We start from the raw sequence: 13,624 nt of genomic DNA on the forward strand, positions 1-13,624 counted from the left end.
GACAAGCTGATCCAGTATTTGTATTGTACATGCAAAATAATAAAACGAAACGATATCACAGGTTTTTACACATTTTTATTCCTCTCAATAAACAAGAACATATCGAGTAGACAAACCTTAAAAAAATAAATGCTGTTACTGAAACCACTGAGTCACAATAAATATTTCTCAATTCCATTTTGCTTAACAACTCTAATAGAAGCCTTTCTGTGAAGACGTTTTTTAGCCCATAGATTGTTGTAATGTTTGAGTCACTCAAATACCACATGAACACACAGATTTGGCTAAATGTATAGACTAAGAAAAATGAGCTTTAAAACTGCTAAATTCTCCCCACCATCAAGAGGAGTGTGAACAGAGAAATATACTTAGAAAATAGACGCGGGGCACAGGGTGGTCCCCAATGTTGGAAGGAGGGGGTCTGGGCAAAAAAGTTTGGGAACCCCTGACATAGCTGATGGTTTAGATGGTTGTGGCTAGACGAAGTAGACCTACAGTTGCATCTAGTTGTGGACAACTGTAGCATTTTAGTTAAGCCTAACTCTAACCCTTTTCCCAACCTACTATGTTAATTATCCTAACCGGCTGCGGTTAGTTCTCCTAACCTGCTATGTAAACAATCCATCAGTCCAGACAAATCATCAGTATACCCACGAGTGTGTCCCGAAGTGGACAGTTTATTGATCCCCTCGCCTCTCTTTGGAAGTCACCCATGGGAGTTGACAGCAACACGTGACAACGGAGAGCCCTCCGAGTGAGTTGGTAGGGGGTGGTTTGGGAATCACAGTCTATTCACGTAAAATGCTGCATATTTTGGCTCAATCGGAAACGTCATTTAAAACGTGAAGCGTGCTGTAACAGTCCAAATCGAATCTAGGCCCAACATGAGCATTAAAGATGGCTGTAAAACATTATCCAGGTGCCTGAAGTTAGTTGTGCAGTAAAGGCAGAGATGCGATCCCCTGCCTGTGTGGGATTGAATCCCAGTCCCATCGCTGTTCTACACACTATTTGCAACGCTATCCGTCACCCCTTCCTTCAATTTCATGTCTATCCTTTTTGTACTTACCAAAACAACTTAATTCAGTTGAAGCCATTTCACTTGTGTCAACTTAACCTGAGTTTATGTTACTGGAACTTTTCCACCTAACGTACTCATATCGGCCTTAGGGTCATTGTCATTTGAAGGCTGTGCTCCCTGTACTACCATCGCAGTATCATGACCGGGACGTGGCTTGTTCACCATTAGAGGGTGTTTTTCCAGCTGGTGTCTTTTGAGATGGTACTGTCTTTCAAAGTCCTCATTGCACTCGGAGCATCTGAAGGGTCGGTCTCCCTTGTAAACAACGCACTTGTGCACATCGCGATCCCCTCGCTCCTTGAACGTCTTGTCACATCCTGAGCACCAGAAGTCTTCTCCAATGTGTTTGCTTTCATGGTTGTCACGCATTTTAGGATATACAAACATCATTCCACACATAGAGCAACTGTAGGGTTTTTCTACTTTCTCCTCAACACTCTCGTGTTTTCCTTGATGTTTGGCTAAACAGGTGTGGCGCTTAAAATTCTCACCACAGATATCACAACTAAAGGGCTTCTTTTTGTGTATTAACATGTGTCGGTTAATGTTGCCTTTATTCATAATAATCATACCACATATGTCACAGGTGAAACGCGTGGGTGCCTCAGAACTCTCAGACAACTGACTCTGTTGGTTCTCAATGTCCTTGGACTCAGGTTCTGGGTCAACAGTCTGCTCCACCATTACAGGGTGTTTTTCCAGCTGGTGTTGTTTGAGATGGTCCTGCCTTTGAAAGTCCTCGTTGCACTCTGAGCATCTGAAGGGCCGGTCTCCTTTGAAAACAATGCACTCGTGTGTGTCGCGCTCCTGACGCTCCTTGAATGTCTTGCCACAGTCTGAACAACAATAGTCTTCTCCAATATGTTTGCGCTCATGGTTGTTGCGCATTTTAGAATATACAAACGTCATGCCACACACAGTGCAACTGTAGGGTTTTTCTACTTTCTCCTCAACTCTCGCGTGTTTGCTCTGATGTCGGGTAAATTGGGCTTTGCGCTTAAAATTCTCACCACAGATATCACAACTAAAGGGCTTCTTTGTGTGTGTTAACATATGTCTGTTGATGTTGCCTTTATTCATAATAGTCATTCCACATATGTCACAGGTGAAACGCGTGGGTGCCTCAGAACTCTCAGACAACTGTCTCTGTTGGTCCTCAATGTCCTTGGACTCAGGTTCTGGTTCGACAGTCTGGTCCACCATTAGAGGGTGTTTTTCCAGCTGGTGTTTTTTGAGATGGTACTGCCTTTGAAAGTCCTCGTTGCATTCTGAGCAGCTGAAGGGCCGTTCTCCCTTGTAAACAATACACTCATGTGTGTCGCGATCCTGGCGCTCCTTGAACGTCTCGCCACAGTCTGAGCACCAATAGTTTTTTCCAGTGTGACCACGCTCATGCGTGTTGCGAGATGTGACCTGCATGAAAGTTTTTCCGCACACAGAGCAACTGTAGATGATCCCTGTGTAGTGATTGAAGCGCTTGTGTCTGGTCAATAATTTCTGACACTGGAATTTCTCGCCACAGATATCACAGTTGAAGGGCAACCCTGTGTGCTTTCGCATGTGACTTGTCATTCTGGCTTTCTTGTTCTCAGTCTTTCCACATATTTCACAGCTGTACCTTTTATCATATTTCTTCTTCGTGGGTGCCGGAGCATCCTCAGCTGACACCAGCAACGGACTCTGTTCCGTCTTGAAGTCGTCGAGTCCAAGTTCTCTGGATCCCCCAGATGATTGACTTCTCTCTTGCTCGTCACTTTCTCCTGTGATATTCTGATCGGCCCAGTGTGCCACTGGAATCCACTTGTCGTACGCTGGAGAGGAAGTCACCAACAACACACAGTAACTATAATTGTTACAAGTTAGTGTAGTTGAGCTAGTCTGTGCTTTTGTATTGAACACAGATTAGAGTAAAAGATGAAACTGACCTTGAGACTCCATGTCGTCATCATCCATTTCCTCCTGTTTGATGACCGGTGGTGCAGGCCATGTCTCCACCCCCTTCCAAAAGACAGCCTTTAATTAAACTAGTAGATCATAAATACAATGGTTATACTAACATCTTTGTCGTTTTATTTATTTTTAAATAAATCAATAGAAAACACTACAGGGGGAATGACACCAAAATAATGGAATATGTTGAACACATCATGGAATGCACTGAGTGTACAAGACAATAAGAACACCTTCCTAATATTGAGTTGTACCCCCTTTTGCCCTCAGAACAGCCTTGATTTGTCGGGTAATGGACTCTAGATTGTGTCGAAAGCGTTCCAAGGGGATGCTGGCCCATGTTGACTTCAATGCTTCCAATGTGTCAAGTTGGCTGGATGTCCTTTGGGTGGTAGACCATTCTTGATACACACGGGAAACTGAAAAACCCAGCAGTGTTGCAGTTCTTGACACATACCGGTGCGCCCAGCACCTACTACCATACCCCGTTCAAAAGCACTTAAATCTTTTGTCTTGCCCATTCTCCCTCTGAATTGCACAAATACACAATCCATGTCTCAAGGCTTAAAAATCCTTCTTTAATCTGCATCCTCCCCTATAGCTATATCTCATGCCAAATCCAGTCCGTGGCACATTGGGTTGTCAAGTCATTCTGGCACGCTTCCATACAGCCTGCGATGCGCTGCACTACAAGTCACAGCAAGCACTGCCAACGTGCTGCACACCAAACGGCAGTGCTTTGCTACACACACAGCTCTCATCCCAGACCCACAAACCAGCCAGCGCCTTGTCATATCATCACTAATGGCACTGATTGAATCATCTACCAGACCTTACATTTAAAACGTCTTGTAAGCTAAATGTTCATGCCAAGTTTGGGTTCCAATGGGTCATCGCTGCAGCCTACAGAAAATGTCAAAGGATTCGCATAGTTATAAATTACTAAAGGAAAATAGTTCATACAAGCAAGTATAAATGAGTCAACAGTTGAGTCATCTGCTTATTAAATTACAGCATGATGGGTTTACATCGGTGAATTGGGCTCCCGAGTGGCACAGCGGTCTAAGGCACTGCATCTCAGTGCAATAGGCGTCACTATAGTCCCTGGTTCAAATCCAGGCTATATCACATCCGTCCGTGATTGGGAGTCCCATTGGGCGGCACACAATTGGCCCAGCGTCGTCCGGGTTTGGCTGGGATAGGCCATCATTGTAAATAAGAATTGGTTCTTAACTGACTTTCCCAGTTAATTTAAAGTAATATATATATATATATATATCAACGTCAATTGCGCGGCTTCGTGTGTCCCGTTTATCACGCAGAGGGGAAAGTGTATTATTGCTCTCTTTTATTTTAATGTGAAAAATGCTATAAACAGCATCCTACGTACACTGTATAAAAATATAAATGCAACATTTTCAAAGATTTTACCAAGTTACATTTCATAAGTTAATCAGTCAATTGAAATAAAAAATTAAATAGGGCCTAATGATTATTATTTATTTTTTCTAATCTATGGATTTAACATGACTGGGAATACAGACATGCATCTGTTGGTCACAGATAGCTTAAAATCAAATAAAAAAGTAGGGACGTGGATCAGAAAACCAGTCAGTATCTGGTGTGACCACCATTTACCTCATGCAGCGTGACGTCTCCTTCGGATAGATTTGATCAGGCTGTTGATTGTGGCCTGTGGAATGTGGCGGTGCGAAGTTTCTGGATGTGTGTGGGAACTGGAACATTGTCTTACACGTCGATCCAGAGCATCCCAAACATGCTCAATGAGTGCCATGAATGGCGAGTATGCACACCATGGAAGAATTGGGACATTTTCAGCTTCTTGGAATTGTGTACAGATAGTTGCAACATGGGGCTGTACATTATCATGCTGAAACATGAGATGATGGCGGTGGATTAATGGCATGACAATGGGCCTCAGGATCTCGTCACGGTACCTCTGCATTCAAATTGCCATCGATAAAATGCAATTGTGCATGTTGTCCATAGTTTAGGTCTGCCCATACCATAACCCTCACCGCCACCATAGGCCACTCTGTTATCAACATCAGCAAACCACTCGCCCAAATGATGCCATACACACCATCTGCCCGGAACAGTTGAAACCGGGATTCATCCATGAAGAAGCACATTTCTCCAGTGTGCCAGTGGCCATCGAAGGTGAGCATTTGTCCACTGCAAGTGGGTTAGGACACCGAACTGCAGTCAGGTCAAGACCCTGGTGAGGACAACAAGCTGTCCGGGTGGCTGGTCTCAGACGATCCCGCAGGTGTAGAAGCCGGATATGGAGGTCCTGGTCTGGCATGGTTACGTGATCTGCGGTTTTGAGGCCGGTAGGACGTAGTGCCAAATTCTAACACGACATTGGAGGCGGCTTATGGTAGAGAAAATAACATAAAATTCTCTGGCAATAGCTCTGGTGGACATTACTGCAGTCAGCATGCACATTGCACACTTGCTCAAAACTTGAGACATCTGTGGCATTGTGTTGTGACAAAATTGCACATTTGAGTGTCCTTTCGTCCCCAGCAAAAGGTGAACCTGTAATGATCATGCTGTTTAATCAGCTTCTTGATATGCAACACCTGTCAGGTGGATGGATTATCTTGGCAAAGAAGAAATGCTCACTAACAGGGATGTAAACAGATTTGTGCACAACATTTGAGAGAAATAAGCTTTTTGTGTTACGTTCATCATTTTTGTTCATTGTACAAAAGTGGCGATTATAAAGGGACATATTTTTTCAAATAAAACAATGGCCAGTTTGGGTCGCTTTTGTATGACATTTTTCTTTTAAGAACAAACATAATAGGTCATGTCTGGCCCCGCAAATTCATTTTTTTCAATATGGGCCTTGCGCCGATTGCGTTTGACACTCCTGATCTACACTGATTGAAGTCAATTTAACAAGTTACATAAATAAGGGATCATAGCTTTCACCTGGATTCACACGTCATGGAAAGAACAGGTGTTCTTAATGTTTTGTATACTGTGTGTATATTTTTCACAAATAAATATCTTCAGATATGTTAGGAATCCTTGTGAAACCAGCCCTAAAGGTTCTATCTGTAACCTAGATTGTAGAGGGTATCTAAGTGTCATTTAAAGCCTTACTATCTGCAGTTACAGGCCTTCTACACTGGACTTGTAACGTTTGCTGGGCGTGAGATGGTCACATGGTTTTCAATCAAACCTGGGCATAAGCCAGAGGCTCTTTGAGACATGTAACTGACCAAATAAAAGGAAACACTTGAGTAAATGAGGGATACAAAGTATATTGAAAGCAAGTGCTTACACACAGGTGTGGTTCGTAAGTTAATAAGTACTTAACATCCTGGGCCTAAAATGAACACCCGTCAACTGCGGGTAAATTTTGGCATTGGTGGGCAAGATGTCTATTTCACTATCCACATTGGCGGGTGGTCAGGGCTCTAAAGTGCGAGCATGTCAAAGTATAATCACATTTATAGTAAAATAAATGCTGCAGTAGCTGTTTTCCTAGTATTTCTGCCGTTTTGTTTCATAGCTGGTGAATGAATTGCACAAAGTCAAGTAACTACGAATACTACAGCCTATCCCACCTCACACTGCAACACGGCCTGTCTGGGGGGTGTGTGCACAATGAAAGTAAGGCATACAAGTTGGTCTAATTTACTTTGAACTAAAGTCTACGTAAGTGAGACATTGTCCTTATGTTTCTTTGCTATTTTTTTTTTCCCCCCACAAGGTATATATATATATTTTTTTTCTTCAATGTTTGCATTTCAACTGCTAGGGAAAAGACAAAGCTGCTACTAGTCAGACTCACTCACAGGCACAAACATGACTCAAGTAGCATTATCACGGTAACCTCCCGCCCTTAAAGGGCAAGGTGAAAACATTTGTCTCATCTATGATATTTTGGTTAAAAGATTCAGGTCATATGAAATTAAATTAAAACAATACACCACTTTACTTCTTACTAGTAATACATTTGTTGTATAAACATTACAAAGCATGCTCGTCCATTTTCTTGTTTTTTGTTGGTGTAATTTTAAAGAGAATATTTTGTCTGGTAAAAAAATCTGAGTAGCTGGTAGATTTTTAAAATCTACCTTACAGTGGCTGGTGGACCAAAAAATTAATTGTAGGCCCTGTTAACATCCCATCATGTTTAGGGAATGTATAAATATGCCCAGTTGCCCATTAGTTAGGCTACCGTGGCTAGAAGAAATCTCAGGGACTTTGAAAGAGGGGTCTAAAAGGAGCATAGAGGGTTAAAGTATGTGTCTCTGTCACCAGATCTAGACCCAATTTAACACTTACGGGTGATTCTGGAGCGGCACCTGAGACAGCATTTTCCACCACTATCAACAAATACACCAAATTATGTAATTTCTCATGGATAAATGTTACATCCCTCCAGTAGAGTTCCAGACACTTGTAGAATCTATTCCAAGGCACATTGAAGGTGTTCTGGTGGCCCAACACCCTATTAAGACACTATTTTCGTATTTCTTTTATTTTGGCCGTTACCTGCCTCTACCTTTATAAAATCAGCAAACTCAACTCACCATGTCTGTTGTCTGACTAAGAGGCTGTGCTGGCTCTTCTCCTTCTGGTACCAGTGATGGTGGACCTTCGTCTTCCACAGTAGGATCACCTTCTAGCCAAAGACCATTGGCCTCTTGTTCATTGAGGATTTGCTCGACAACTGGGAAGTTTCTCAAACCTGGCGGGGAAACAAACACAGATAAAGCTTGAGATTCTGAAAATGTTGGTTATACGAGACTGAAACTTCAAAAACCATGTAGTGGAAATATGCAATCATCACTCATGATGGTAGATATTAATCGGATAAATAGATTTTATTTGTAAAGCACCTTCACTAAAGCTAAAGAAATTACATTAGGAGCACAGCAATAGGCCTACTGTAGCGCTGAAGGATCAGGCGACGTCATGAATAATAGCGCTCTCGTACTTTCATAAATAGGCGACTGCTAGCTAACTAGGCGACATAGCTAGCTATTGTATATCTATCCCCACTTCCTATAGACAATTTACATATAGGCATAACTATCGTTAGATATTTAATCTCACTGAGTTTTTGAATGCGCTCCATGCAGTTCGCTGGATTCTCCACCCCTGTCCCATTCTCCATCGCCTGCAATTTTGTCCTCGAACTTTGATTTTGTTCATGCACCATTTCCACTCGAAGAGCAGCATAGGTTTCTCCCATAAGTTGACAGATGTCTTGCAAGGCTGTTGCTGTCAAAGTTTCCATAATGGAGGCAACACGACAACGAAAGGCGAGTTCGAAAGACATGGCTACAGGAGTTTACAGGAGTGAACTAGGAAATTAACTACTTGCGGAACAATTGCGTTGGTGTTAACCGTTTCATTCCGGACAGCTGACGAGGTGGCGCTGGGGACATACCGTAAGTACTCGTTTATGTGCGGTGGTCACTAGTTACCACAGCCACAAAGTCATAATCGGTTATATCGTAAAAAATTATGAAAACGAAATTAGCTTTTTGGTCTTTATTTAAAGGTTAGCAGTGTAATTAATATTAGGATTACAATACAATTTTAAGAACAAATTGTAGAAATAGGCGGGATGTATGACTTTGCTGCTGTGGTAACTAGTGACGACCTTCATCGGCCTCCATTTTCCCGCAATATTTGTGTTGTATACAAAATAAGAAAAACACTTAATTAAATCAGAAGAATCTCAATTCCATAATTTATAATGAAAAATATAAACGTAGCATGTAATGTTTCATGAGCTGAAAAAAGATCCCAGAAATTGTCCAGCTTTTCCAAAGAGCTTATTCCTCTAAAATTGTGCACACATTTGTTTACATTCCTGTTTGTGAGCATTTCTCCTTTGTCAAGATAATCCATCTACTTGACAGGTGTGGTATATCAAAAAGTTGATTGAACAGCGTGATCATTACACAGGTGCATCTTGTGCTGAGGACAATAAAAGGCCACTAAAATGTTCAGTTTTGTTACAACACAATGCCGCAGATGTCTCAAGTTTTGAGGGAGTGTGCAATTGGCAGGCTGACTGTAGGAATGTCCACCAGAGCTGTTGCCAGATAAATGAACATTAAATTCTCTACCATAAGCTGCCTTCCACGTTATTTTAGAGTACTTGGCAGTACATCCAACAAGCCTCACAACCGCAGACCATGTGTAAGCACACCAGCCCAGGACCTCTACATCTAGTTTCTTCACCTGCGGGATTGTCTGTGACCAGTCACCCGGACAGATGATGAAACTGTGGGTTTGAACAACAAGAGTTTCTGCAAAAACTGTCAGAAACCGTCTCAGTGAAGCTCATCTGCATTCATCCTGAGGCCCATTGTCATGCCATTAGTCCGCCGCCATCTCATGTTTCAGCATGATAATGCACAGTCCCATGCTGCAAGGATCTAAACATAATTCCATACATGTCACCATTGAGCATGTTTGGGATGCTCTGGATCGAAGTGTAAGACGGCATGTTCCAATTTCCAGCAAGTTCACACAGCCATTGAAGGGGAGTGGGACAACATTCAACAGCTGGATCAACGCTATGCGAAGGAGATGTGTCTCGCTGCATGAGGCAAATGGTGGTCACACCAGATACTGACTTGTCTTCTGATCCACACCCCTACCTTTGTTGTTGTTTTTACATATACTGAAATTTACTAAATGTATGCTTATCTGCATTTCCTGTCATGTGACATCCATAGATTAGGGCCTAATGAATTTATTTCAATTGACTGATTTATTTTCATCTACAACAATTGCTGTCCATATTCAAGTACGTTTTATTGACAAACCATGATGAAACTTGTCAAAAAAGCAATACACAACTGCTGTAGTGTATTTTACAAATAAAACATGTAAACACTTCACAATTCACATGTCTATGTAAGTGGTATAGTGCCATTTGGGGGTTTTTAGGTACGGGAGCCGACCCCCAAAAAGTGAATTACATAATTTTACAATTAAAGTTTGTACTGACAGATGTAACCTAATGAATATTATAATACAATATGCACAAAATGCATCCTCTAACGGCAACATCTGCCCTATGTCCACACTCTCTCACTAAAATGTAATACCCTCAAACACCAAGTTAGGCATATATAATTTACAAATAGGCCACCAGTGTCATTGGTGAATGATAATTATTTGCGTTTTACCGGTGAAATGTCCAAACTGCATCTGCATGACAATCATTTGATCTCAATCAGCTTCATGGGGATATGCACTTAGATCTTCTTGAGTTACTGTTTCAGGAGCGAAATAGAGCAGATGGTGTTAAACTATTAAACTACTAATTTATATTCTCAAATTGAAAAAAGGGCAGGAGCGCCGCTCCCTTGCGCTCCGGCGGCACCACTCCCCTGGTCTTTGTTAAGCAGCCTTACTCTAATCTCCTTGACTCTTGAGGACTCCTTTGCCTTCCCCACGTCGATACCGTACACGGTGGTCTGGATGAATGTGTAGAAGTTACACAACGCTTCATGGTAGGACACACTGAAGACATAGTGTGCCTTAAAGAGCTCATCAAAAGCTGCCACTGATGTTTGGGCCTTGCATGGGATGGCCTTCTGGTCAACGACGATGTAAAACTTCTGAAGGCTGTTCTTCCTTTCACCGACACAGAGGAGGAAGGGCTGCTGCTCATATCTAACCGTCTCAAGGAAGGTCACCATACTTGTCCCCACCTGAGGAAAAGAGAACAAGACAACAGTAAATAACGTGTTCCACAATCCCGAGGGCAGACCACATGACCACTAGGCAGGTAGAGTAGCGCAGTGGTTCCCAACTCCAGTCCTCCAGGGCCTTCAACAGTACACATTTTATCGTAGCCCTGGACAAGCACACCTGAAACATGTCAACTAATCATCCAGCCGTTGAATCAAGTTAGTTTGTCAGGGGATGCAACATGTGCTGTTCAGGGTACTTGAGTTGGGAAACACTGGCCTAGTGGTTAGAGGTGAGCAAGTAAGCAGAGGGTTGCCAGTTCCATTCTAGATGCCATTGCCTTCCGTTGTGCCCATGAGCAAGGTACTTTACTTCCCACAACAGCAGCTCCCCAGGCACCCAGTCTGGCAGCCCCCTGCACCTCTCCAAAACCTGTATATGCATGTGCGTCTTTCGGCGGGGTTGGGTTAAAAGAGAAAGTCAAATTTCGGTTGGACCTTGTGTGCAATTGACCAATAAAGTGATCGTAATCTTAATCTAAGCAACCTAGCGATAAGGGTTTAGCTTAACTATATTTTCACTCATATGCACTCAGAGTTTCATAAAATGGATGGTTATCCTATTTACATGGGATGTAATTGAATTTGGCTACACCTCTGGAGACCATTATGTGAAACTGTCATAGTGGCAGGGGAGGGGCTAACAGGAGCTGTGTATTGTTAACAAGTACTGTCCTAAGGAAAGGAGAAGTGCACAAAGATCACAGAACATACAAACCTTCATAAATCTAACCAGATGGTCAGCAGCTTGAGAGGTACGGATCTTTGCGGTCTTCGGGCCCTTTGAGGTCGGGGGTAGGAGATGCAGAAGCAACAAAATGGCTGCCAAGTCACTCTCCCATCCTAATTTTTCAGTGGAAAACAAGAAATGCTCAGTAAAAGCTCACATGCCAGTTTCACTCAGACATTGTATGGTCAAGTTAGAAAAGTAATTGGAAACACCAAAGAACACATATTTGAATTCTGCACTAGTACCATAATCATTGGATTCATGCTGCGCAGATGAGAGGAGGTCTTCCACAGGTTCGCTGAAGGGAAGGGTTTTGCAATCTGCGATGACCCTGGCTTTGAAAAATGTTGGCCACTTCGTCATAAATGTCCCAGACACCACCTCTCCGAAAAGTCTGGTGAAATCTTGGTTGATCTGAAGTACATTCAACAAAAAGTCAAAATTAATTATCTTTCCACTTTCTTTTAAAATCACCAAAACATGATGAATTCTATTCATACAGTCTTACCAAGCCTGTAGTGTCAAGGAATCTGGGGAAGACATCTAGGACAGTTGAGGACTTCTCCGGATCATGAACCACCTCCTGTCTGTATTGGAACGTCGCCATCATCTTCTCTCGAACCAGTGAATCATTAGTTGTTGTATGCTGAAGCACAGATATCGCCTCTCTGCATTCATCCCCCGACAGTTGCTCAACAGCTGAAGGGCAACTTCGCTGAGCCTTGGGACCATTTTGATAGGTGGGCTTGGTTCTCTTCTTGGTCTTACATGATGTGTTGCGCCCAACTGTCTTTATTCTCCAGGTCAGGTAACCAGACCCACTAGCTGCATCGTAATATTTTTCCTGTCAATCAATAAGAAAACCGTTTTTTAAAAAGATGAACACCGTTTTAATGTCCTGGAACTTTTGGCCTGGTATCCTGAGAGAGAATTCAGTCCTACATTTATACTTACATAGCCATGCTCTGAATCTGGATCATTCAAGTAGGGGAATAAAGTCACAATCCCCAGGGCGTAGTTGGTGCGGACACTTGATGGGGGTATCCTACTTCGAGGAAGAAAACAAAAAATATTGAAATAAAATGTTTTAAATAAAATACTGTTTTATGTTTTAATGTGTATTGTATGCATCCACCCATCAGAACATAGGAAGTTCCCGCAGGAAATAAAAAGTTATTTGAAGTGACTTGCCTAGTTAAATAAAGGCTGAATAAAAAAATTGAATAAAAATTCTGGTAAAAGCTACCATCAGTGATTCATTTCTCAGCAAAACGTCAGTCAGCCCCGCTACATGGTTTGATCTAAAGCTGATGGATGGTGCTGGGGAAACCACCCCCCCAGTATGAACACACAGGTTCTCTAAGTTTGACTAAAATCATGCACTGTTAAACATAATACAGCTTTGGTCATCACACATTTCTAACACATTGAATTATTAACGTACCCATGACTTTCCATCATGTCGGCCACAATAATGTTCACCATCAGTCTTCGTGTGCTATCCGTAAGACCTTTGGTTTTCCCATACTCCTGGAATACCTTTTCTCCACCTGGCTTTGAGTGAAGGATGGCACTGATCATCTAGAAAAACACATCAAAACAATAGACGCCTTTGTGATCAGTCGAGCATCTTCAAGGTAGTGGTAATGGACAAGAAGACAAGGGTATGTAAATAGGCGGAACAGAAACAGCTACACGTGTTTTAAAGTAATATCACTGACGCGCTAGTAGTGGAGCTAACAGCAGCGTTTTACACAACTCACGTCTCTTGCTGCATTTCTGTCTGTAGGTTCATCAGTCAGACCTCTTTTTCTTGCCTTGGTTTTTTCCAGAGTTAAAGCTGATCCAGAGGAATCAGACCCAACTGAGCAGATCGAGACCCCAGACATGGACACTTGTTCATCTGAAAGATTACAAAGATGTAACTTTCAGGGAATATTCAGCACAAAAAACTCCCTACCATTACCACTATTTGCTAAAGAGCTCTAACTAGAATCTGATGGACATTACAAAAACAATCCAACAATGACTTACCAAATGTCTCGATCAACTGATAACAGATGAGTGAAAATAAGATGTGGGTATTTTGATGGACTACAC

The 13,624-nt window shown here is 42.3% G+C and overlaps 2 protein-coding genes across 3 annotated transcripts; both read right to left on the reverse strand.

Moving 5' to 3' along the window:
* Positions 1–58: 58 nt before the first annotated feature.
* LOC139579291 (zinc finger protein 84-like) lies at positions 59–8,453 on the reverse strand. 2 transcript variants are annotated; one of them, XM_071407842.1, is made up of 4 exons: positions 8,132–8,453; positions 7,606–7,763; positions 3,007–3,079; positions 59–2,892 (listed from the first exon to the last, which is right to left on the reverse strand). In XM_071407842.1, the coding sequence occupies exons 1-4, from the start codon at positions 8,355–8,357 to the stop codon at positions 1,124–1,126; spliced, it is 2,226 nt and encodes a 741-aa protein (XP_071263943.1). In that variant the 5' UTR covers positions 8,358–8,453; the 3' UTR covers positions 59–1,123. The 2 variants fall into 2 exon arrangements, with proteins under 2 accessions (XP_071263943.1, XP_071263944.1); XM_071407843.1 differs by lacking the exon at positions 8,132–8,453 and having other exon boundaries at positions 3,007–3,105; positions 7,606–7,729.
* Positions 8,454–9,831: 1,378 nt separating this feature from the next.
* Positions 9,832–13,624, reverse strand: LOC139579295 (uncharacterized). Its single transcript, XM_071407848.1, has 7 exons — positions 13,288–13,624; positions 12,969–13,105; positions 12,479–12,572; positions 12,033–12,368; positions 11,770–11,938; positions 11,513–11,637; positions 9,832–10,755 (listed from the first exon to the last, which is right to left on the reverse strand). Exons 1-7 carry the CDS (start codon positions 13,411–13,413, stop codon positions 10,375–10,377), a joined length of 1,368 nt encoding a protein of 455 aa, XP_071263949.1. The 5' UTR covers positions 13,414–13,624; the 3' UTR covers positions 9,832–10,374.

The sequence above is a fragment of the Salvelinus alpinus genome, chromosome 6 (genome assembly GCF_045679555.1).
Source record: "Salvelinus alpinus chromosome 6, SLU_Salpinus.1, whole genome shotgun sequence".
Taxonomy (NCBI): domain Eukaryota; kingdom Metazoa; phylum Chordata; class Actinopteri; order Salmoniformes; family Salmonidae; genus Salvelinus; species Salvelinus alpinus.

Bases quoted from the DNA above. Each gene is read 5' to 3' on its own strand.
- LOC139579295 (XM_071407848.1), bottom strand. From the start codon at position 13,413: ATGTCTGGGGTCTCGATCTGCTCAGTTGGGTCTGATTCCTCTGGATCA. The intron at 13,106-13,287 runs GTGAGTTGTGTA...GTGTTTTTCTAG, and splicing joins ACAGAAATGCAGCAAGAGAC to ATGATCAGTGCCATCCTTCA. The intron at 11,638-11,769 runs GTACTAGTGCAG...CTGAAAAATTAG, and splicing joins GCATGAATCCAATGATTATG to GATGGGAGAGTGACTTGGCA.
- LOC139579291 (XM_071407842.1), bottom strand. From the start codon at position 8,357: ATGTCTTTCGAACTCGCCTTTCGTTGTCGTGTTGCCTCCATTATGGAA. The intron at 7,764-8,131 runs GTGAGATTAAAT...TTTCCCCGCCAG, and splicing joins GGAGCGCATTCAAAAACTCA to GTTTGAGAAACTTCCCAGTT. The intron at 2,893-3,006 runs GTCAGTTTCATC...CTTCCTCTCCAG, and splicing joins TGACGACATGGAGTCTCAAG to CGTACGACAAGTGGATTCCA.